The following is a 24,750-nucleotide window of genomic DNA, read 5'->3' on the forward strand; positions in this document are numbered from 1 at the left end:
TCAATGTTTCTCTCTCTCCCTTTCCCATCCTCTTGTTCTAAAAGAAAAATCAATAAAAATATTTTTTTCTTTTCAAAAAGGAATATGTGCTCTAGAAAGAAAAGAGGGCATGCAGACAGACCCTGGAGTGCTCCAACATGTAGGGGATGAGCAGAGGAAGGGAAGCCTTCACAGAAGGCAGGGAAAGAATGGGTGGAGAGACAGGCGATCATCCAGGACAGAACAGCTTATTAGAAGCCAAGAAGTAAACATGTGTTCAACAGAGGCAGCCACCAAGGATGACAAGGACAGAAAGGGACCCGCGACATAGCAACTACATGTTGCTCAGGGGTGCACTTCGTATGTTCAGCCCCTTCATGGATAAACAAGAGTGTGAAAGTTGCTGACGAATGGGTAAGTTTGCATGAGGAGCCCGGCAGCCTCAAAGCAGGAAGGGACACCCCCTCCCCATCCCCATGTTTCTGATCATCTGCCGGGATGGGACAATGTGATCCTAACCAAATCTCTCCTCTTGTGGGAGGAGCGCTGAGGGCCTGTAGTAGTATGACCATGAGGGTAAGGAAGGTGGGCCGTGGAACAAGACTTGATGGAGTCATGTGGCCCACGGGGATGATGGCTCTGAGTAGTTGAGGTGGCAGATGCTGAAAACTTAGGCGCTCTTACTCCTCCCCCTACTGGGGCAAGAGCTAGAGCCTGGTTGCTCTCATTCCTGGGCAGAAACCCCTGGCCAGTCTCAAACCCAAAGAGCCGAGGAGACCTGGCCAGGTACCAGTGGGGGCAGCCCCAGGACCAGACGTCTCAGCCACCAAACCCAGCCAATGCCCCCGTCTTTCCTCACTGTGGCTCCTGCGCACTGAGCTGGGGTTTATAGTTGGGGAGGCAGGGGAGAGCAGGACTTGCCCCTCAGGTGACCAGTGGACCCCAGGGCTTCCAGGACAGAGGACAAAACCAGCCAGGAGTGAGATATTGGAGCCCTGAGAATCTCAGCATGTGGATCCTCGGGCACTGCACATGGAGACAGCCCTGCCGAGCTCCTCCCTGAACCCCAAAGCGAAGTCAGGGTGCTGGAAACAGAGTCACCGGCAGTGACCAGAAGTGAGGAGGAAGCCATATCCTAGTGAAGAGAACAAATGCAGGGCACCTTTGCATGGAGACAAGGCCTTGACTGCCGGAGGAAGAAGAGGATGGGGCTTGGGTGGGGAATATGTTGGATGGGGGTGAGGGGTGTTTGCAGGGAAACCTGAGAAGGCTCACCTTCAGAAGGCAAATGGGCTATGAGGGAGATGTTGAAAGTGGGGAAGAGATCAGGGTCCCCAAACAGGTGCCAGGGAGAGACCCAGAGCCCAGCTGGAGATGAGGGGCCAGGAGGAAAGGAGCCTGAAAAAAAGCCACCTGAAAGCCAGTCTCCATGACCTCACAAAGCCCTGCCCTCACCCCCAGGTTCTGGGAACTGAGTCAGTCCTGGTGGGTCCACTAGCAACTGGATGCAGGGGCAATGGCATTCTTAACAGCCCAGGGAGTGAAAAATGTCTTCCAATTTCAGGTGAAGAGAAAACGTGCCTTTTAAAAGGAAGTTTGCTCAGACTGGTCTAGCAGTGAGGTGCGTGCGAGAAGTGGCCCCTCACGGTGCCTCCTCAGATGGACAACTTGGACACCACCCCTTTCCCGACACCACCTCTGAGGCCCCCAATGGGTGTGTCCACTCTAGAATGCCCGGCCAAAGGTTCCCCAGCCCTTGGAGCTGGGGGCTGTCTTCAGAGCCTAAAGGGACAGCCCCTGATGTCCAGAGCCTGCTGGAGGGAGGGACGGGTGGGTATGTGGGCTCTGGGGCTGCCTTCGCCCCAGGAGGGCCAGGAGGCCCTGAGGGCTATCACAGGGGGTGCCACCTCTCCCTGAGGAGCCTCGGGGCCCTGGGAGTCCTCTGGGATTGTATGCCAAAGTGTGTAAGGAGTGTATGGTGTATCTGTGTGTGTGTGTGGGGGGGGGGGTCTGTTTCTTTAAGGCAGGGAAAGGTCAGTTTCTTTGGTTTCTCAGAACTAATTTGGTGACAAGGAGTGATGAGGATCCTAGCCATAGGGCCTGGACCCATCAGCAAGCTCCTTCCAGAGCAGGGCTGTCCACAGAGGGGTGCAGGCACTGAGTCCCAGCCAAGTGTGTCAATGAGCTGTCCCATCAGACACCAGCCTGGGCATCTGTGAGGCTGCCTGGGTCAGATCAGAGTGGTGGTGGGGGCAGGAAGCCCTGGGGGCTGAGGACAGGGCCCTGGGCCTCTCTCTGGCACCAACTCAGCCATCAATCCTGCCCCCTCCACCGACAGTCCCCCCAGCCAGAGCCTTCTCCCATGCCAGGGGAGCAACGCTCCGAGGTTCATGGGTCTCCACTCCATGCCACGCCTCTTCTTACCCCTTCCCTTCAAGGCACTTGTTTCTTCTCCATCTGTTGGTGATCTGTAAGAGCCTTTCTGGAAGGGCCAGACAAATGCTCAAGTAAAATGGGACCTCCCCTATAGATTGGGGAAAAAGGTACCCTGATCAAGCTTTACCCCACTGGCCTGCCAGAGTGCCTGAATTTTCACCAAGCAAGACACATTCCTTCTTGCCTTGCCAAGCCTCTTCTCAGTCATTGACACTTTAGTATGAATTTACCTCTGGGGCAGCTAGTGGAAAGTAGGCTCAGAGAGAAGTCATATTTTGTTTCAGGGACGAGGAAGGAAGGACTGTGATTCAGGACATGGAGTCTGCTGGAGGTTTACAGACTCAGATCTGCCAGGCTAGCATGAGAATGCTCAGAGGCATGCGCAGCGCTAGAAAGAAGAGCGCATCCCCAGAAAGGAGGGGGGAGGGTGCTGTCCAGAAGCGAAGGCATCATTCTGACCAGGCAGACACACATTCTTTGGTCACTCTTCAGGACAGTAGGGAGCCATGTGGGGACCCTAGGAGTGTTTTGCCCAGTGATCCTGATTCCCCAGTGTCACCCTCCACCCCTGATGTCATGCCTCTCAGAAACCAGAAGGTCGGGAGCACCTCCGGAGACTGCTGAACTGGGAAAAGTTTGACGAAGTGAGAGACTCCCGCAGAAGCATCCTGCTGGATACCCTCTACGAGAGCATCATCTTTGCCGTGGGCAAAGGCTTCCCGTGGGTGGAGGTGGTCGAGGTGGTCAAGTTCACCGATGAGCTGCTCAAGGAAACCAAAGGTATGGTGCCTCCAGGGCAGGAGTCTGAGAGGCTTGCAGGAGGAGGGGGGACACACAGAACCTCCTGCAGTCCACCGCCCCAGGAGCTCTCTAAAGAGCTAGAGCCCCTTTCTTCCCTCCACCTCACCGCACCCCCCGCCCCCCGCCCCAGCATTTACGCTTCCCACATGCACATCAGCGGAGTCCCTGTCCAGACTTCTTGAAAGCAAAGAAAACAGAATGTTCTCACTGAGACTTCACTAGTCCCCCTGGCTGAAAACCTTGCACCACTCCTAGCTGTCCACACAGCAGCCAGGCTGTTTGCTTCCCAGTCAGACATTGGCACTTTAGCATGAATTTCATCATCATACCAATACCTCTGGGGTGGCTAGGGTTGGCCCAGAGGGAAGTCAAATTTTGTTTTAGGGAAAAGAGAGGAAGGATTGTAATTCAGAATTTTGGTTTAGTTTTGTTTTTGCTTAACATCAATCAAATGTGTCACTCCTCTGCTTAAAATCCTTCATCGACTTCCCATTGCACTCTTAAAAGATGGCTCATTGTTCCCAGGATCAGGCTTGCTCTGCTGAGTGTCTTGAGGGAATCTTATACAGGTAAGAGTTTGCTGGCAGGGTGAGGGAGTAGCGGGCAGGTGAGATTATAGATGGAGCATCTATAGATGGATGACAGAGGGAACCCCTGTCCTGTGTTGAGCTTCATGAGAAGCGTATGAGCCTCTCTCTGTGTGTGTGAGTTCTTGGCACAACGGAATGTGGTCACATCTGTAGACCTTTGGGGCTGTGAGATGCAGATTCATTCATTAAACAAATTTATGGAGCAGCCCCTTCTATGGTCACCATCATAGTCATACTCAGCCAAGAATCATGAACAGAGGCTAAAACCAGTGGGGAATGCTTAACAAGAAATGGGAGGCTTTCATATTTTCTAAGACCCTCCCCACAACATCTTTACTGATCCCAACGGGAAGGGAACACTCTGACAAGGGGGGGAGCCTGGCAGACACCTCCTTAATCAAATGATCCAAATGGGTGTCATCAGTAAGAGGACACACTGAGAATCTGTGCCCCTTAATTGGATGCAGAGGAGCCCAGCATCCTTCTGTGCTGGGTCTAGCAAAGACTCAGAACCTGGTCTAATCATGAGAAAACACCAAGTTAGGGGCATTAAGCAGAGTCCCTCTCCTGTAAGTTTCAAAAACATTAAGGTCCTGAGAACCAAGGAAAGATGGAAAGTGTTCGCACTTAAAGACACTGAGGAGACGTGGCCACTAAATGTGACATGTGGCCCCAGTTTGGGTCCTTTTGCTATAAAGGATGTTATTGGGACAACTGGAGACACTTAAGTGAGGTCTGGGGATTAGATGGTAGTGGTATGTCAAGGGTGATGGGATTCTGATGGTTATGAATGTCCTCATGTTAGGAAATGTACATGAACAGACTCTGGAATGATGGAGCATTATATGGGCCAATTTGGGAAAATTTTCTTTGCACTTTTTTTTCCAGTTTTATTGCAATACAATTGACATATTAACATTGTATTAGTTTAAGTTGTATAAAATAATGATTATATATATATTGCAAAATACATAGTTATAATTTTTTTCTTAATAGTGGGAATTTTTAAGGTCTACTATCTTAGCAAACTTTCAAATATACAATACAGTATTGTTAACTATAGTCACCAAGCTGTATGTTACATCCCCAGAAGTTACTTATCTTATAACTAGAAGTTTATGCCTTTTGACCAGCTATACCCATTTTCCCCGACCCCCTCTGCCACCTCTGGCAACCACCAATCTGTTTTCTGTTTCCATGAGTTCAGTTTTTTATATTCCACATGTAAGTGAAATTATACAGTGTTTGCCTTTCTTTGTCCATCTTATTTCACTTAGCATTATGCCCTCAAGGTTCATCATGTTGTCACAAATGGTAGGATTTCCTTCTTTTTTATGGATGAATAATATTCCTCAGTGTGTGTGTGTGTGTGTGTGTGTGTGTGTAATCACATTTCCATTTATTTATTTTTTCCCCATTCATTTATTGATGGACACATGGGTGGTTTCCATGTCTTGGCACTTATGAATAATGATGCAATGAAAATGGGGGTGCAGATATCTCTTTAAATCAGTAATTTCACTTCCTTCAGACATATACCCCCTAGTAAGATTTCTGGATCATATGGTAGTTTGGTTCTAATTTCTTGAGGAGCTTCTGTTTCCTATAGTGGCTGAACCAATTCACATTCCCACCAACAGTACACAAGGTTCCCTTTTCTTCACATGGGTCCCCTTTCTCTAGTACTTGTTATCTCTAGGCTTTTTGATGACAGACTTTCTAACAGGTGTGAGATGATATCTCATTGTGGTTTTGATTTTCATTTCCCTGACGATTAGTGGTGTTGGGCATCTTTTCATGTACCTGTTGGCCATTTGGATATCTTCTTTGGGGCAATGTCGATTCAGGTATTTTGCCCATTTTTAAATTGGATTATTTGAGTTTTTGTTAATGGATTGTATTAGTTTCTTATCTATTTTTGGGTATTAACCCCTTATCAGATAGGTGGTTTGCAAATTTTTTTTCCATTCTGTAGGTTTTTTCATTTTGTTAATGTTTCCTTTGCTGTGTAGGAGCTTTTAGTTTGATGAAGTCCCATTTGTTGATTTGTTGTTTTATTGCTTGTGCGTTAGTGTCACACCCAAAAAATCACTGTCAAGACCAATGTCAAGGAGCTTTTCCTCTATAAGTTATATGGCTTCAGGCGGTACTATTTTTTTAAATATACTTAATTTTTTTAGAGAAGTTTTAGGTTCACAGCAAAATAGAGCAGAAGGTACAACGACTTCCCACAGAAACCTTGCCACACACAGCCTCCCCGTTGTCAACATCCCCCTCAAAAGTGGTGCATTTTTCACAATCGATGAACCTACATTGATGCAGAATAATTGCCCAAAGTCCATAGTTTACATTAGGGTTCACCGTTGGTGGTGTACGTTCTATGGGTTTTGACAAATGTATAATGACATTTACCCAAACTAGTTTCACTAGCCTAAATATCCTCTGTGCTTCCCCTATTCATCAGTGTTCGCATCGCCCATCCCTCTGGGTTAACCAACTCCTGGCAACTACAAATCTTGTTATTGTCTCCATACTATTATTTTTGCCCATTTTAGGATGTCATATAGTTGGTATCACACAATAGGGGGTAGCCTTTTCATTTTAGTTTTCTTCACTTGATAATATACATATCAGTGTTCTTCATGTCTTCTCATGGCTTGATAGTTCATTTCTTTTTAGAGATGAATAATATTCTATTTTTTGGAGGAACCACAGTTTGTTTCTCTGTTCACTTATAAATGACATCTTGGTGGCTTCCAAGTTTGGGCAATTTTGAATAATACTCCAATAAATATCTGTGTGCAAGTTTTCGTGGGGACATAAGTTTTCAGCTCCTTGGGACAAAAGGAGTGTTATTGCTGGGTCATATGGTAAGAGTATGTTTAGTTTTGTAAGAACTCACCTTCCAAAGGGGCTGCATTCCCACCAGCAATGAGCAAGACTTCCTGTGGCTCCCCATCCTCGCCAGCACTTGATGTCAGTGTTCTGGATTTGGGTCATTCTAATAGGTGCAGAGTGGTATCCCATTGTTTTAATTTGCATTTCCCTGGTGACATATGACGTGAAGCATCTTTTTATATGCTGATTTGCCATCTGTATATCTTCTTTAGTGAAGGGTCTGTTAAGATCTTTGCCCATTTTCCAATCGGGTTGTTTCTTCATTTCTTTTTTTCTTTTCTTTTTTTTATTGCTTAAAGTATTACAAAGGGTATTACATATGTGTCCTTTCCCCCCCCCCCCCGCCCTTGACAATCCCCATGCCTCCCCTCCCCCCCCCCCGTGTCTTATGTCCATTGGTTATGCTTATATGCATGCATACAAGTCCTTCGGTTGATCTCTTACCCCCCTCCCTCCTGCCCCCCAACCCTCCCTGGCCTTCCTGCTGCAGTTTGACAATCAGTTTGAGGCAGGTTGTTTCTTTGTTGTTGAATTTTAAGAGTTCTTTGTATAAGGTAGTCCCCCTCCTTGTCCACAGTTGCACTTTCTATGGATTCAGTTACCTGCATTCAACTGCAGTTTGAAAATATTAAATGGAAAGTTCCAGAAATAAACAATTCTTGTTTTAAATTGTGCACCATTCTGAGTAATGTGATGAAATCTCATGGCATTCCCTCTGTCCCTCTTCAGACATGAATAATCCCTTTGTCCAGTGTCTCCATGCTGTATACTGTCCCCTATGTTGCTCACTTACGGACCATCTCCGTTATCAGGTTGACTGTGGAGGTATTGCAGTACTTGTGTTCAAGGAACACTTACTGTACCTGATGCACCTAGAGCTTGTCCACCAGTCCTATCAGCACCTGTGTCCTTCCCTAATCTCAGTTTCACCACCTCCCCGTCCACCACCCTTTCTAACCCAGCTCCGTCTCTTGAAAATTTTGTACTTCTGCACCCACTCACCAAACAATACAGTGATTTCTTTTCAGATACAAATAAAATCCCATCATCCTCTGCTTCAAGCCATTCAGTGTTCCCATCACACATCTTCTGGGCACTTGGATCCACCTTTTATTTCTGGAGCTGCCAGGTGCCCATCCACTTCTCTGCTCCCACCCAGTGGTCCCAGTCTGAAGACTTGAGCAAGACACAGCATTACACACAGACTGGTTTCAGAGCTCTTGGGAAATTCCATCCCACCCCTGCCACCCGCAGCCCCCGCACCCCGGAGCCTTCCTGGCATCCCTCTGGGCCCCACTCCCGGCTGCTCACAGCAGCGCATGGGTACCAGAGTTCACCTCCGTCGGTTGAGCTCTGCGGTGGCTCACGGCCAGAACAAACACTGACTAGCGAGAAGAAAAATGTCAGCCCCGAGCAGGTGGGAGCGCGGGCTCTTTCAAGTTTCCATCAGAGCCTTCCACAGGCCGAACCCTTCCAAAACAGCCGGTGATGATGCAAACACAGCTTCAAACTGAGGAGATTAGATCGCACTGGAGCTGTCGGCGTTTCTGGTATCACGTACCTTGCCAGCACAGCCTATCTGTGTCTCGTAGGCTTCTAACACCTTGGAGTTGGAAGATTTGGTGATCAGAAAACTTAACTCCCTCTCTGCAGGGAGCCCACGCAGCCAACAAGGTTCTTCCAGCCTCTGTGGGAACCATCCGAGCTGGGAGCTCCCTCCTTCTGAGGCAATGTGTTCCTGTGTACACTGCTTTTGTTGTTAGGAAGTCCTTCACATATCTAGCTGGGTCTTCCTTTTACACCTTTTAGTCAAATGCTCCAAGTGTGTCCTCTAGAAGCAGAGTGCAGGCCCTGGAAATATTTAATCAGCCTTACATAGCGTGACCATCAGGTGTTCACGTTTGGACTAGAGATCCCCTGTGCCTTTTATCATCTTAATATTGTATCATTTCCATAGAGCCCCTTCCCCCCAATCCCCACCATTGCCCCCTTTCTTGTTGCCCTTCTCTGGGAGGCTTGAATCCCTGGAGAGGGCATCGATACCTTCTTTATTTTTGTCCCCTCTAACCATCCCCCCAGTGTTAAATAATGCATGTGGCACACAGTAGGTGTTGCATGGAGAAATGAATGAATGAACGAAGTCTTGATGCCCATGGAGAAGATATGTTCTGCATGCAGAGAGGAAGTTAGGTTGCTTGGCTCGTCCCAGGATTACTTCGTTGAGGGTTGTGTGTGCAGATGATGATAGAAACAGCACAGTGGAGTCCACCAAGCTCTACAGTCAGAAGATCTGAGTTCAGATCCCACCTCCACACTTACTTCTGTGTAATCTTGCAAACATTCCCGCCCTGAGCCTTCATTTCCTCTTCTCTAAAATGAAGGCTGTAATAACTCCATCTCTTAGGACAGTTCGCAAGATCAAATGAGACGGCATGCAAAATGTATTTATTGCCGAGTGACAGGCACATAGTAAGTGCTCAGCTAATGTCAGCTCCCATGTGTCCACCATGCATGGAGGCAAGGCAGGATGAATAGCAGATGCCAGTGGTCCAGGACTGGAAGTTACAGCATGCTGCCCCTCAGGGGCTTGCTGTCTGTGCCATTTCTTGTCTTCTCCCCACCCTGCAGACCAGACTGAATGGTGGTCCAGACACCCTCCAAACACTCATGGGACCCATCCTCGGGCACACATGTAAGGAGGCATTCCTGCCCAAGGCATCTGCTCACTGTTCTTGTTAAGTGGCGGATAGGGCTGGTGAAGATAGCAGGTCAGGTCCCTCCCATCTCACATCCAGCCCTGCCCTCCTCCTGGGCACACGTCCCATCTGCATATCTAGCTACGTCTTCCCTAGGTCATGGGGTGCAGGTTACAGACAACCGACTCACATTCAAGCTTCTGTTTCAGCTAAAGTCCACACTGGTCCGTCACTCCTCTTGGAAGGTAGCTTCTCCAGGTGTGTGTGTGTGTGTGTGTGTGTGTGTGTGTGTGTGTTTAATCTGGGGATAAGGATGGCTGAGCTCTGCTTGCATACTAGATAACGAAGTTGGCAGACAGCATTTAAGGAGAGTCATGTTTGCACAACAATGAATCAGAGCTCTGCCAGGACAGCCCACAGCTCAGCTTATCTCCCCGCCCAATCGAGCATTGGGATCAGGAGGGAAAGGGTGGCCCTTTATTCAAAAGTGTAAGCTGATGCCATGTCCTGGCAAATGGCTCACCAGGACATTCTGGTCTCAACCCCAGGCCAGAAGAATGAGTCCTTCCCTCACACCTCCCCTGCCAGCCTCCGGAAGCCCTGGGTAGTTCCCATCATGAAGTCACCAGGCACAGCACAGAGGGACAGAGGCTGCCAGCTCCGTTCTGGTGGAAGGAAATCTCAGGAAAAGGGCAGATGTGTTGCATACCCTGCCAAGACCAGGAACAGAGAGAGATGTTGGGGCGTAGGTCGACTCTGAAGTCACTCCTCCACCTGGGGGAGCTGCAGAGGATTAGGGTGTACTTCCTGCCTGTGACTGGCACATTGCAGCCAGAACGGTAAGAGGAGAAACAGCCTCCCCCGCCCCAACCGTCACGCAGCAGGGAGTTCAGGGCTGGAGGTGTGCAGGCCGGTGCAAACACTTACCCGGACCCCCAACCACTACTCATCTACCAGCCATCTCTTCAGCCACTTTGTAGCTTTTGCCTCTTGTCATCCTCTGCGTCTAGTGAGCACTGGCCTCTCTCTGATGCTCCTAGACGTCTGGGTTAGGAAACACCCCTTTCCTGCTCTCCCGGGGTTGACAGGAAGTGGGCTTGATGACCCATCAGTGGACATACAAGGTGGCGAGGCGAGTGCTGAGTGAAGCGTGTCACAGCACTGGTATCTGCAGTCCCACTCACAGCCACTCCTGATTCTCCAGGAAATGTCATCCAGGCAGCCATAGGGTGGAAGGCAGACACCCCGCCCACCCCCCACTGCTGGGGGCTGGAAGGAGGGGATTACTCCCTAACCCCACCCCCGGCCCCACCCGGCATACTCACGGCCATGCCCAGGGTCTATCTGCCAACCCCCAAATGCCCAGCCCACGTCGAGGAGCCTCCAGTGACTCAGGACCAGGCTGAACAGAGGACAGCAGCACCTTCCCAGCATGAACCCAATGCCCCTCACACTAAACCTGGATGGAGGGGCCTTTGGAGGCAAGTTCTTTGTTGATGGTTAGAGGAATCTTCCACAGAGGCCATTGATTGATAATTTGGGAGAGCATTTATTGGGGCAAATGGGCAACTATCACTTCAGAGATACCTCCCTGAGCATTTTAGCCTGCTCAGGCTGCCATCAACACTAATAAAAGAGAAAAATGGTAATTGGCGTACGAGCTACCCTTTTCATTGGCTAATCAGGGCTATATGCAAATTAACTGCCAACTAAGATTGGCAGTTAACTGCCAACAAGATGGCGGTTAATTTGCATATGTAGGCACAATGCAGGGAGGTGAAAGGGAAAGCAGGAAGAAGCCCCCTGCCACTGACAGTGATCAGAAACCCAGGGGGGAGCTAAGAGCTGGGAGGCAGGGCAAAGGCGGGCCTGGGGCAGCCTTTGCCCTGCCCCCCAGCCATGATCGGAGAATCAGGTGCCTTTTCCGCCCTGGCCAGTGATAGCAGGAAGTAGGGGTGGAGCCAGCGATGGGAGCTGGGCACGGTCGAAGCTGGCAGTCCCAGGAGCTAGGGGTCCCTTGCCTGGGCCTAAAGCGAAGCCCACGATCGCGGGGCCGCTGCAGCTGCGGGTCCCCGCTGCCCGAGCCGGACGCCTCAGCCAGAGGTGTCAGGCCTAGGCAAGGGGCCGATCCTGCGATTGGAGGGTGATGGGGGTCAACGCCTGAGGGCTCCCAGTATGTGAGAGGGGGCAGGCTGGGCTGAGGGACACTCCCCCCCCACACACACACACACACCCAGTGCACGAATTTCGTGCACCATGCCCCTAGTAACAAATACCACAATGTGTTGTCTCATAGTTCTGAAGACTGGATGTCCAAGATCAAGGTGTCAGCAGGGTTGGTTTCTCTTGAGGCCTCCCTCCTTGGTTTTTAGACAGCCATCCTCACACTCTGTACTTCACATGGTCTTCCTTCTGTGTGTGCCTGTGTCCTAATCTTCTCTTCTTATAAGCACACCAGTCGGATCAGATTAGGGCCCACCCGCATGACCTCATTTAACCTTAATTCAAACCTCTTTAAAGACCTTATCTCTAGTATAGTCACATTCTGAGGGTCCTGGGGGTTAGGACTTCAACATATGAATGGAGGAGGGGACACCATAAGCCAGCCCATAGCACTGAGTGAGATCACAGCTTACCAGGGCAGACTGAACCAGTTAGTAGGCCAGAAATCAAGACTGTGCCATAGAAACCTTCCTGAACCTTCCCAGGCAGCTGTGCATCCTGCAGAAGGGGGCACTGTAGAGCCTGGCATTTGCACACATAGCATCATCAGTAATCCTTACTTCGAACTTGAATCGTAAGCATTTTTTAAATTTTATTAAGTTGATTGGGGTGACATTGGTCAACATGAACATATAGGTTTCATGTGTGGGTTTCCTTGTTACAAGATCTGTGTATTGCACCATGTGTCCACCTTCTCCCTCCCAACCTCTTCCCTCTGGCAACCACCACTCTGCTGTTTGTGTTCGTAAGTTTCCGTTTTACATCCCACATACAAGTGAAATCATATGGTTCTTAGCTTTTTCTGTCTGACTTATTTCACTTAGCATAATGTTCTCAAAGTCCATCCATGTGTTGCAAAATGGCGCTATTTCATCCTTTCTTATGGCTGAGTAGTGCTCCATTGTGTATATGGACCACTTCTTCTTTATCCAATCCTCTATCACAGGACACTTTCATTGTTTCTATGTCTTGGCCACTGTGAATAACATACACATTATTTTAAAGATAAAGGAACTTTATCTGAAGGAGTGGTTCTCAACCTTCCTAATGTCTCAACCCTTTAATACAGTTCCTCATGTTGTGGTGACCCCCAACCATAAAATTATTTTCGTTGCTACTTCATAACTGTAATGTTGCTACTGTTATGAATCGTAATGTAAATATCTGATATGCAGGATGTATTTTCATTGTTACAAATTGAACCTAATTAAAGCATAGTGATTAATCACAAAAACAGTATGTAATTATATATTCAATATGTGTTTTCCGATGGTCTTAGGCGATCCCTGTGAAAGGGTCATTCGACCCTCAAAGGGGTCGCGACCCACAGGTTGAGAACCGCTGCTTTAAAGGCTCAGAGACTTTAAGTAACCTCCTTCAGGTTGCACTTCCAATAAGCGAGGTTGGGATTTGAACCCAGGACTGCCTGGTGGCAAAGCACGAGTCCCACCCATGACCTTCATCTTCACCAGAAGGATCTGTACACTGGGCACGTGAAGGCCTGAGAAGCATGTAGCCCAGGAGAGCACCCTGCAGTGAGGGGCGTGAGGCCGCCGGGGAGCAGGAAGAGCTGAGAACCTGCTGGGACCAGGGAGAACACCTGGGGGCTGGGTTCCTAACTGGGTCACCTGGGGTTGCTCGCAACATGGGCCTGAGATCCTGACCCCCAGCAGGTGGCTCCAGTGTGCAGGCCAAGGTGAGAAGGTGAACTGTGCCGTTTGGCTAATGTGTTCCAGCCTGGAGGTGCCACCCGTGTGTGGGCAGATGGTACCAGTGCCCTTGAGACCAGACTTCCAGCCCTTTGGAGTGACACCTTTCCCTACCTCTACCTTCCCATGTCCTCCTGCGGTCAGTTGGACATGCTGGTTCCTGGAGGTCCCAACATCAAAGGGGATGAGGTACAGCTATGATGTGCCCTGTCCCTGGCACGATGGGATGGCTTGGTCGTTTTCATCTCAGGAATGCTAACAACAAGGATGGTGATGAAGACTTACCATCAGGCTCCCCTTGCCAAGCTTGAGACAGCTGCAGAGCTTTGCCAGGAGGCCCACATGCCCCCCATGTGGCTTTGAGGAACTGTCAGATTCTTGGAAGTCACCATAACTGCTCAGAGTCAAAAGGGACCCAGGAGGTCACCTGATCCACACCTCACCACCACTGAATCCTCTCTCTAGCTAAATGCCTCCTCATTGCTCAAAGTAAGAGTCACTCCATGGACAACACTCTTGTTTTCTAGAAAGTTCTTCCTGCCGCTGAACTGAAATCTGTCTCTCTGAGCCTTCTGCCTAATAGCTCCTATTCTGCCCTGTGACCCCTCTCCCCCACACCCCCCGCCCATCAGTTTAATCCTGCTCCACTCCCCCAGCCATTCTCCAGCCAGCGTCCAGAGCCCTGGGCCAGAGGATGGGGAAGAGTAAGGACTCGCTCAGCAGTGCGCTGAGCTCTCTGACCAGGAAGAATCGGTGGATTCCCGAACAATTCACAGCCCTGGGGAGTTGAAATGCTAGTAGCCTCTTCACAATATTGAAAATGACGACCCCAGTACTAACTGATGGCTTACTGTGTCCCAGGCATGGTGGGAAGCTCTGTACACACACGCCCTCCTCTGATGCTATGAGGTGTGCATTGTTATCACCTCCGTTTCACAGATGAGAACACTAATGCCCACAGAAGCAAATAACCTGTGCAAGTGATCAAGAAGCAACATGTGGGCCCATATCGGTCTGCATTCCCAGTCTGGACTCTAACCCAGCACCCCACACAAGCTCTGAGAATGACCCCCAGCATCAATGTCAACTCCAATCCAGGGGCTGCCCCAGGCTCACATGACCTTGGACAGTGTCCACATGACCTTGGACAGTGGCTGAGAACAGAACATGTGGCTGGCAAGATGAAGTGCTATGGGATCCTTGGTCCCGTGATCACAGGACAGCAGGGAAGGTTTGTTTATCCAGCCAGTTTGCTCCTCCCATGGCCAATCTCAGGCAGTGCAGATGGACGTCAGACCAAACCAGACACCCACTGTCCTCTCCCTGCAGCTCACCAGGCAGCTGCACCATGGGCACACCTGGAAAGGGGTGTTCCGCAAGGAACTGCTTGCTCTGCAATGGAAGGAGGGGAGGCCAGCAGCCCAGACACCTTGGGATAGGCAGGAGCTGCAGGACGTGGAGGGTGCTCGAGCTCTCACCCCAGGCTCCTCCTGCCTGGGTCCAGGCCAGAGGTTAGGAGGGCAGCCACAGAGCAAACTTCCCAGAGCAGAACCAAATGCATGTCTCCTCACCCAGCTCATTCCTCCCCTAGGCAGGCAGCGCCCCCACCCACCCTTCAGAGACATTTCTGACCGACCAAGAAGCCTCAGGGCCAGTGGGCAGAGATGAAAATCAAAACCAGTCCCTTCCCCACAGTGCGAGTGGTGACAGGCCCTAGACCACCAACGCCTGGGCTGGAGCTCAGGTCCTGATTTTGTCACAATGAGCCTTAGGGAAGGCCCCGCCTCTCCCTGGGCCTCAGTTTCCCATCTGTAGGATGAAAGGACTAACTAGCTCAATAGTTGCCAAAATATGTTCCTTGGTCCCAAGAGACTATTCAACGCAAAATAAATTTGAGAAACAGGCATATGTTCAAACTTTTCTGGCCTATGAACAGATTTTGCTGAGCCTATTAGCATATTATGGGCTCTGTTTAATTTCTCTTGATCCAACATATTCTAGTATCTACCTCCAAGAGTCTGGAAAGAGAGCACAGAGCCACCAGGAGCTAGATGGCTGCAAGGGGCGTCCCTGGGTCAGGCCCTGGTTTGAATTTTCGCTCTGCCACTTGCCATTTGCAAATTCCCTCACTTTTTTGAGCCTCGGTTTCTTTCTTAGATAAACTCAGGATGATGCCTACACCTGTCTCACAGAGCCGGGAGGGGTGGGGCTTGTGGTGACCCAGGGCCTGAGGGACACAGAGAGCACTCCCTTCAGGAGAGTCATCTGCTACTTCAAAAGCACACCTGTCCTCTGAGCTGTCACTGTCATTGGCACCTTGGGGTGAATGAGTTTGTCAGGGCTTTGCCAAGAGCAGAAAAAAAATGGGCGAGGGGCAGCATTCAGGCCACAGGAGGGGATGGCGGGGTGGGCCCTGTGCTCTGGTCTGCTTCCCACCATCTAAGGTCAGCCTGGTAGGCGCTCAGGTATTCAGAAAGGTAAGCCAGCCAGGCTGTGACCTGACTTGGTTCCTCCCCTGGGAGCCAAGGCAGGGGCACCAAACTGGTTTGTCAGGGGGCACCCGTGGCACCTGGATCCTCCCACTCACGCCCACCCAGAAGGAGCAGCCCCTGTTCGTCTCCCAGCCCCAGACCCGAATGTGAGGGGCAGTGGGAGGGTGCCCAGGGTGCCTGGTCCATGCCCAGTGCCTTTTTGCCCCGATTTTGGAGTGTCTGGGGTTGTCACCCACCCCCGCTCTTCCCTGCTCATTGCCCTTGTCCCCGAGCAGGTGCTGGCCTCCAGGGGCTTGGGGACCATCTTCAGGAAGTTCCCAGCAGCCAATGCAAATGAAGGCCACTCCCTGTTATTGAAGAACCACTTGCAGGTACAGATCTGTCTACCTGGCAGCCAGAGGCTTCTCCGGAGACTTAATCCTCTGAGTCATCAAGACTTCTCAGCCTGTGGCAAGTGGAGAGTGGTCTGGGGGCCAGGAAAGTGTGCCTCATGGGCCAGCTGGGGATGAGCTTTGCTGAAAACCGGGCCTGCCCGAGTGTCTTGGGGCTGAGTGTTAGAATTATGTCCAAGGGCTCCTTCCCTGTTGACCCAGGACAAGGTCCCCACTTGTGTTTCATGACCTCCAGGCTGAGGCCACAGCTCACGCCCAGTGTGGGGCCTCCTCCAGGATGCCGGGCAGCTGGGAGCTCAGGCACACACTGAGAGCGCTCAGCACTGCTGGGCCTGGAGACCTTGGACCAAACCTGAGCCAAGTGCGTGGCTGCTGGCCAAATAGAGAATGCTAGGGGCTGGCTTTGATGGCGAGGCAGTCATGGGGGTAGGGGGTGCCGGTGACCCAGCCCCATGAGCTACCGGCTGAGCTGGGGGAGGAGTAGGACTCCTTCCAGCAGTTCAACCTCCACGGAGCCCAGAGGTGTGATGATTCACCTGACAAAATCGATACAGTCATTTCCACGCTGGCCTGGACTCCAGCTTTGATGATCAGAAACGGGTGACCTCACCCTGCCCCCACTCTCTGGGATGCCTTCACTGGTCTTCCCTGTTGGCCTCCAGGTGCCATCACCATCTCTCGGAAATACCCGTCTGACCTCTCACGTCTCATCTTAACACCTCTGAGTGGCTCTGCAGCTCTCAGCTACGGTTCATAACTTTTCTGTGGTTCTTAGTTTGATGATTCTCTCTATGCCAGTGGTTCTCAACCTTGGCTGCACATTAGAATCACCTGGAAATCTTTTTTTTTTTTTAAATATATTTTATTGATTTTTTACAGAGAGGAAGGGAGAGAGATAGTAAGAAACATCAATGAGAGAGAAACATCCATCAGCTGCCTCCTGCACATCTCCTACTGGGGATGTGCCCGCAACCCAGGTACATGCCCTTGACCGGAATCGAACCTGGGACCTTTCAGTCCGCAGGCCGACGCTCTATCCACTGAGCCAAACGTGTTTCGGCTCACCTGGGAATCTTTTTAAAATCCTGATTTCTGGGCCTCATCCTCTGGAAATTCTGTTTCTTTGTTATGGGGTGGGGCCACAACATGAGTAACAAAGAAACAGAATTTCCGGAGGATGAGGCCCAGAAATCAGGATTTAAAAAAGATTCCCAGGTGATTCTCATGTGCAGTCAAGGTTGAGAACCACTGCTCTATGCACACTCTCCCCAGAAACATATGCGCATGCAAAATCCTGGACAGTGCGATTCCTGGGGGTCCCACGGGTCCTGAAGCCCACCCTTGGATATCCTCGGGTTCCATGAACTCGGGCTTTGGGGTGAAGTGTAGCTCTTCCCTGTGCCTCACACACGCTTGCCTTTTGCAAACTGAAGACCTCAAGTCTCCTGTCCCCCAGCCCCGATGCCCGGGCTCCAGCATTGCCTCCCAGGAGCCCTGAGCCATGGGGACACATGCACACAGCCACACAGTACTCCGCGTGCCTCTAGCCTTTTTCCCGTCTGTCCCTCCACTAGGAATGCCATCTCTGCCAAACTCATCCTGTTTCTGGGCTCCAACGTCCTCTCTGCAGGAAACCTTCCGTGGCACCAGCCCCCAGCATCCGGGGTCAGAGCGCCTCCCCCGCCTGGTCTTATTGTGCTTCCCCTTCCTCCTCTCTGCACTTGAGTGGGTGCCGGGTTTTGCCCTGGGCACTGACTTGCATGTTGCCTTTAGAGGAGCCCTCAGCGCTTGTTCTGTAATTGTATAATGTATATGAGCACCATAAGAATAAGAGACTCCATATTGTCCCTTCTAACCACCTCTCTCCCAAAGTAAAAGAGGAATAGAACAAAATGCCCACCATATCTGAGCAGCATGAAGCTCCCATGTGTGCAGAAAGGGACCCAGCAGCCATACCACTAGTGAGGGGACCAGGGTCCTGAGGGCAGACGCCACGTGCAAGGTCACTTGTCAGAATAGGGCCTTTGGGACCTTTGGCACCATCCTCCTGCAGTTGGTCATTTGATGACTCAATGGTCCTTGTGTGCCAATGTCTGAGTTCTTTAGCTCAATCTGGGTCATTGATCAAAGTTAGGAGGCAATTCCCAAGCTAGTCCCCAGCTTGGAATCAGCATTTTTGTGATGATGTATATGTGTTTTGTGCATGTGTGCATGCGTGCTTGCGTGCGTGTGTGTGTGTGTGCTGGGGGGGGGGGGGGTGCTCTGTGTTTTTAGAAAACTCCAGCTGATTCTGGAACATAGGGCTCCTGCTGGCCCTGGGCCCCTCCCCACCACCAACCTGAGACAAAGGTTCAGGGATGAAGAGGTCCCCGGGATCAGCAACCTGGCTGGCTTATTTCCCAGAACGAGGCCAAAGAATGCAGAGATGGCTGTCATTGAGGCTTCATCTCTGAAGCACAATGAGATGCTGTGACAACAAATGAGAAGATGGGAGAGAGTGCACCTCACACTGACACGCAGGCCAAGGCAGCAGCTTAACCTGTTACTGTTGTTTTCCTCAAGAGCAATTTTTAAAAAATATTTTTGTGTGTGGTTTTCCACCAGCTTTGTTGACATATTATGAACAAACTAGAGGCCCTATGCACGAAATTCGTGCAAGGGGCTTGGCCCTCACCCCCAGTGGCCTCTGCCTCGGCCCTCACAGCCCCAACTTCATCCAGAAGGTCCTCCGGAAGGATGTTCAAAAGGATGTCCAGTCTAATTAGCATACTATGCTTTTATTAGATAGGATAATTACCAGTTGTCAGTAATTCACAAATATGTAAGGTGTACAAGGTGACATTTGATATACACTATGAAATGATAACCACCCTCAGGCTAATTAACATATCCACTACCTCACATAGTTACCACTTTCATTGGTTGTGAGAACATTTAAGGCAGGGGTCCTCAAACTTTTTAAACAGGGGGCCAGTTCACTGTCCCTCAGACCGTTGGAGGGCCGGACTATAGTTTAAAAAAAAATTATGAACAAATTCCTATGCACACTGCACATATCTTATTTTGAAGTAAAAAAACAAAACGGGAACAAATACAATATTTGTATTTGCATGTGGCCCGCGGGCCGTAGTTTGAGGACCCCTGATTTAAAGTATACTCTCAGCAAACTTCAAGCACTCAGAACAGCATTGCTAGCTATAGGCACTACGCTACACAGCTGATCTCCAGGACTTACTCATCCTGCGTAACTGGAACTTGGCCTCCCTGACAAACAAACATCTCTCCATTTCTCCCACCCCCAGCCCTTGGCAACCAGCATTCTACTCTCTGCTGATATGATTTCCATTTTCTGAGTTTCCACATCTAAGTGAGTCAAACAGTTATTTGTCTTTCTGTGTCTTATTTCAATTAGCATAATGTCTTCCAGGTCCATCCATGTTTTTGCAAATGACAGGATTTCCTTCTTTTTTATGGCTGAATAACATTTCATTGTGTCTGTGTGTGTGTGTGTGTGTGTGTGTATCACATAGTCTTTAAAACCCGTTCACCCGTCGACATTCAATTAGGTTGTTCCCATACCTTAGTGAGTGGGACTAATGCTGCAGTGAACATGGGAATGCAGATATCCTTTCAAGAGCCTACTAGAATGACCTTTGGATACGAACTCAGACATGAGATTGCTGGGTCATACTGAGGGGATCTTTCAGACATTTTTTTCTAATTGCCCACCCCCATCAAGTTGTAATGCCATAGTCTATACATCTGATTACACACTGGATGTGTACAGCATCTGCTTTAATCACAAAGAAAGCTTACTCTTTGTATTCAATTCAGGGCTAAGGATGACTAAATAAAATTTAAGGATGACTAAGTTAAATTAAAAATGAAAAGCTATCAACATCTAACCTAACTATATTGTAACTATACTTTCTGAGTAACTTTTAATGTAATTTATTTACCTAAATTGTAATTGTCAAGTTAAATATGCAAAGGAGCAATTTACATAAATACATAATAATAACAGCAATGCAACAAACCTTATATCAGTTGAAACTGTCACTTTTCTAGCAAAACAATTGATAAAGTTAATTTCTTTTTTTATTTTTTCTTTATTTTATTTTTTTTTCTAATCACCATTTAGTCTCCCTATTCCCTCTTCCACCTCCAGATGAAGTTGATTTCTTAAACATTCTTTTCACTAAACTTAACTTCTAACTTTTGCTTGATATGGCAAAAGAACTAGTTTCTAGGGAGTGTGGGGTGGGGTGGTTCAGGAGGCCTCTGTGGGAAACTGGCACTCCTGAGGAGTGAGTCCTGCACAGGGCAGGGCACCCTAGGCTGAGGCCGGTGTGCCAGGAGGAGGTGGGGGGCAACCAAGTCAAAAGGAAGAGATGGATGAACCCCCTTAGGACTTGGACTTTCACATTGTGAAGGATGCCAATGGCTCCACCCACAGAGCTGACGTTTCCATGGTACAAACAGTATTTGCCTAATAACTCTGTGACACAAATCTCTAATATAACATCTATCTCTCCAATCATCTCACACTCCTCTCTTATCAGACTCCCTTTTTTACACCCTCATCTCCATCCCAAAGGGTTTGAAGTGGGAACAGTATAAGGCACAGCTGAAGGAAGGCTTTGAATTAAAAGTAAAAATATAGCAAAGGAGAAGGATAATCACATAAGAAAACAATGTGATAAATGTTATTACATAAAACTGGCTTTGAGCTTCCAAGAATCCAAGGTAAGAAGGGAAATGTAGTACATCCGGTAGTTTCTGAAAGCTAATAAATAGTAATATAAAATAGCTGGCAGGCTCTGACCCCATGGGCTCTGGGGTCAGAGTGCCTGGGTTCGGAGCCTATGTTGGTCAAGCCATCAATGCAACCGTCCCCTGCTTCACTCCATGCCCATACCCTCTGCCCATAGGCTGCTCCATCACCGAGGCCATTACCATCCTGAGGAATAAGCTTGGAGATTACCAGGGGCAGTTCAACACCACCCACCTGCTGGCCCTCTGCGACTACTTCTACAACACCTTCATCCGCCACTACAGACTCTACCAATATGTCCTGGGCCAGGACCAAGAAGTCAACCTGACCGTCAACCACGTGGAGGTGTGTGTGCCGCCCCAGCCCCTCCCACTGGCTGAGGGCAAGGACAGGGGCCTGTGGGAGCTTGAGCTGAAGTTGGCTGAGCTCACTATGGCGGAGGTGCAGAAGCGCACCAACGTGCTGCTCCTGAAGGAGGCGCTGCACCTGGAGCAGGAGCACATGCTGCAGAAGAAGTTCTCGGAGATGACTGTGCAGCAGAAACAGGTTCTGGAGAGAGAGGTAAGGCTGTGCCTGCAAGGAGGGATGCTGCTCACCTGCCATGAGCAAACATTCATTCCTACCAAGAGAACATCCAGGCACCAACAAGACTTCGATTGTCTGCACACATGGGAGGGGGCAGAAAGGGACAGCAAGTCACTGACCACCTGCCACATGCTTTGCATGCACGTTTCGTGAAACATGCCTATAAGGTACAATTCATGTTCCCATTTTAGTGATGAGCCAACTGAGGCTCCGAGAAGTTCATCAACTTGCTCAAGGTCACCAAGCTAGCATGTGGTGGAATTTAGATTTAGACTGAGGCCTGGCGACTCCAAAGTCCAAGTTCTTTCCACTGCATCAGGAATCAGTGACAGATTCTACCCAGAAAGACTCCCAAGCTCTGAACCACCACAGATTCTCTCAGGGCCCTTTGTCTGCATGCCACGAGGCCTGGGTGGAGAGGACAAAGGAAGGCCCATGGGTTACACAGCTCAGAGTGGGTGATGCAATGAGTTGGGTAAAGAAGTGGGGGGTGTGGATCTAAGAAACTGGACTGCCCTCCAGGAGCCAGAGTCTCCAGTGACCAGCTCTTTAATAAATGGTGACTAGGTTGGCCTCAGGGCAGTCAACTTCTTGAGGGCCTGGCAGAGTCTAAACTCACTTTTTAGCTATACATAGGCACTGATATCATCACTGTTGAATCATCTTTGAACACACAGGCATGTGACATGTGCATATGTATGTACATGTACACATGTATGAGGAGTAATAACCAGATGTGGCATTGAAGTCACAGGGTCTTTAGTTTCTGCCTTGGCCAGTGTAGCTCAGTGGTAGAGCATCAGTCCACATACTAAAGGATCACAGGTTTGATTCCTGGTCAGGGCATGTACCTGGGTTGCAGGTTCGGTGGGGGGGTAGGTCAGGTATGTATCGGAAGCAACCGATCTGATTGCCTTTTTCATATCAATGTTTCTCTCTCTCTCTCTCTCTCTCTCTCTCTCTCTCTCTCTCTCTCTCTCTCTCTCTCTCTCCTCCATCCTCCTCTACCTCTAAAAATCAATGGAAAAATATCCATGGGAGAGGATTAACAAAAATGAAGGGGAGGGAGGGATTTCTGAATTGTCAGGCAAAGAGTAAATGGCCCTGGAAAGTATTCCAATAAAGCATTGAAAAAATCTCTAAAGAACAATAAACACAACAGAAGGAATGATACTCTTCTAAAGTTAAGTCTCCCAGGTAAATAGCTCGTCAGGCTGTTACATAATCTTAGTGCATTAAGCCATCCAAGGGGACCAACAGAACCCAAGTGGGAGCTTGTCTCCATGCCCTTCCAGGAATCTTGCTCTAGAATATGTGGGCAAAGACATGGGTAGAAGGGGATACCTCCTGTCCAACTCCTACCCACACCACTCCCCTCCCCCAACACACACACACACACACACACACACACACAGCTGTTTCTCCCTGCTCCTCCCAGCTTCCCTGTGGGTCTCAATCACTTTGCTGCTGGTCTCTGCCAGGTGGATTGTGGCTAGGGTCCCCTTTGCAGTGTGCCCCTAGTGGTGTGCCTGAGCTGGGGACACTCAACACCATAGAATAAACATGGTGCATCTTCTTAGAGCACAATCTTTCCTAAGGATTTAGGGGAAGAACATTATTTTTATATAAAAACTAGAGGTCTGGTGCACAAAATTTGTGCATGGGGGAGGTCCCTCAGTCCAGCCTGCACCTTCTCGCAATCCAGGACCCCTCAGGCTATGTCCAACGGCCGGGATCCCTATGGGATCAGGCCTAAATTGGCAGTCGGACATCCCTCTTGCAATCTGGAACTGCTGGCTCCTAACCACTCATCTGCCTGCCTCATCACCCCTAACCATTCTGCCTGCCTGCCTGATCACCCCTAACCACTCACCTGCCTGCCTGATCACCCCTACCTGCCTCTGCCTGCCTGCCTAATCATCCCTAACCACTCGCCTGCCTGCCTGATCACCCCTAACTGCCTTTGCCTTGGCCCCCACCGCCATGGCTTCATCCAGAAGGATGTCCGGAATGACATCCAGAAGGTCATTTGGCTCTCTGGTCTAATCAACATATTATACTTTTATTATTATAGACAATCAAGGAAATATTCTGGGGCAAATGTAAGATTTTCCATGAGATTTTGAGCTAAAATATGAGATTGCAAAGAAATGTTTGCTAGGCAACTGGATACTCCAAGTATGTCCCCAACACCCCCAGTGCAGGCATGAACTGCTATTTGGCTGCTTGAGCAGGGAACTGGAAAAAATAGTTACATAGTTCATGTCTCCAGCATTTCATGATGTTGTAATCCTGATTTAGATGACAGAGAAGGTCTCTTGTTGAAGGTGGCAGATGGTGGGTGGCTGGTTGGGGGACTTCTCCACTCTCTAAGAAATTTCCCATCCTCTCCAAAGAAGCTACTAAAACTTTGATATGTGGGAATGAGATGAGGGCAGGAGAAAAAGGAAGGGGAATGATATCCAAATGGAGCTTGTGTTGACCAGAAAGCAGGGGATATGGCACTAGCCTGTGGTTCCAGAACAATGTTAGTAATAAATGACACACTCAGATAGGGTGATCACCACAATAGGCCAGAATGGAGAAGAAAAGGAGCAATTGCTGGAGGTCTAGCTGGAGGTAGAGGATCATAGCTATGGCCAACCCTGAGCTGGTTGGGAGGAAGGTGAGAGACCTCATTCTCCCACACTCAGATCTCCTGCCAGAACCTCCCATTGGAGGAACTCCACCAGAAGCCTAAAGCTAAGGTAGCCGGTTGATGCTGCCCTCACAAGTTGGCCTCCCAGGGCAGAGTAGGGTGAAGGGTGGAGGGAAATGGAAGGTGCTAGCACTCAGTAAGAGGAGAGAATTGGATTCTGTTGAGGAACCTTACCTACAGAGGCCTTCCCCTGAGGCCTGTTCACCAGCCATGTTCTGTTTCTTCCAGGAGTTAGAAAATATCATCAACGAGGCCATTCACATCCAGATCAATTGCCTGAAAGAGCTGCTTCAGTATGAGATACAGACAACTTTTGATATTTTGGACCTGAAACTTCAGAAGAAGACTTTAAATCTCAATGCTCCTATCCCTTTCCCACTCTCCATCAGTGGCCAGCTAGGCCAAGATGAATCTCTTAAGATCAACAAAGCACGCAAAGCAAAGAAAGCAAAAGGCAAGACGGCATCTAAAGACTGA

General features: G+C 49.4%; 1 protein-coding gene across 1 annotated transcript; it reads left to right on the forward strand.

The window, feature by feature from the left end:
- The first annotated feature begins 1,495 nt into the window (after positions 1-1,495).
- On the forward strand, positions 1,496-24,750 carry C5H8orf74 (chromosome 5 C8orf74 homolog). Its single transcript, XM_059695277.1, has 4 exons — positions 1,496-1,543; positions 3,003-3,195; positions 21,148-21,551; positions 24,502-24,750. The coding sequence occupies exons 1-4, from the start codon at positions 1,496-1,498 to the stop codon at positions 24,748-24,750; spliced, it is 894 nt and encodes a 297-aa protein (XP_059551260.1).

This window comes from Myotis daubentonii, chromosome 5 (genome assembly GCF_963259705.1).
Source record: "Myotis daubentonii chromosome 5, mMyoDau2.1, whole genome shotgun sequence".
Lineage (NCBI taxonomy): Eukaryota > Metazoa > Chordata > Mammalia > Chiroptera > Vespertilionidae > Myotis > Myotis daubentonii.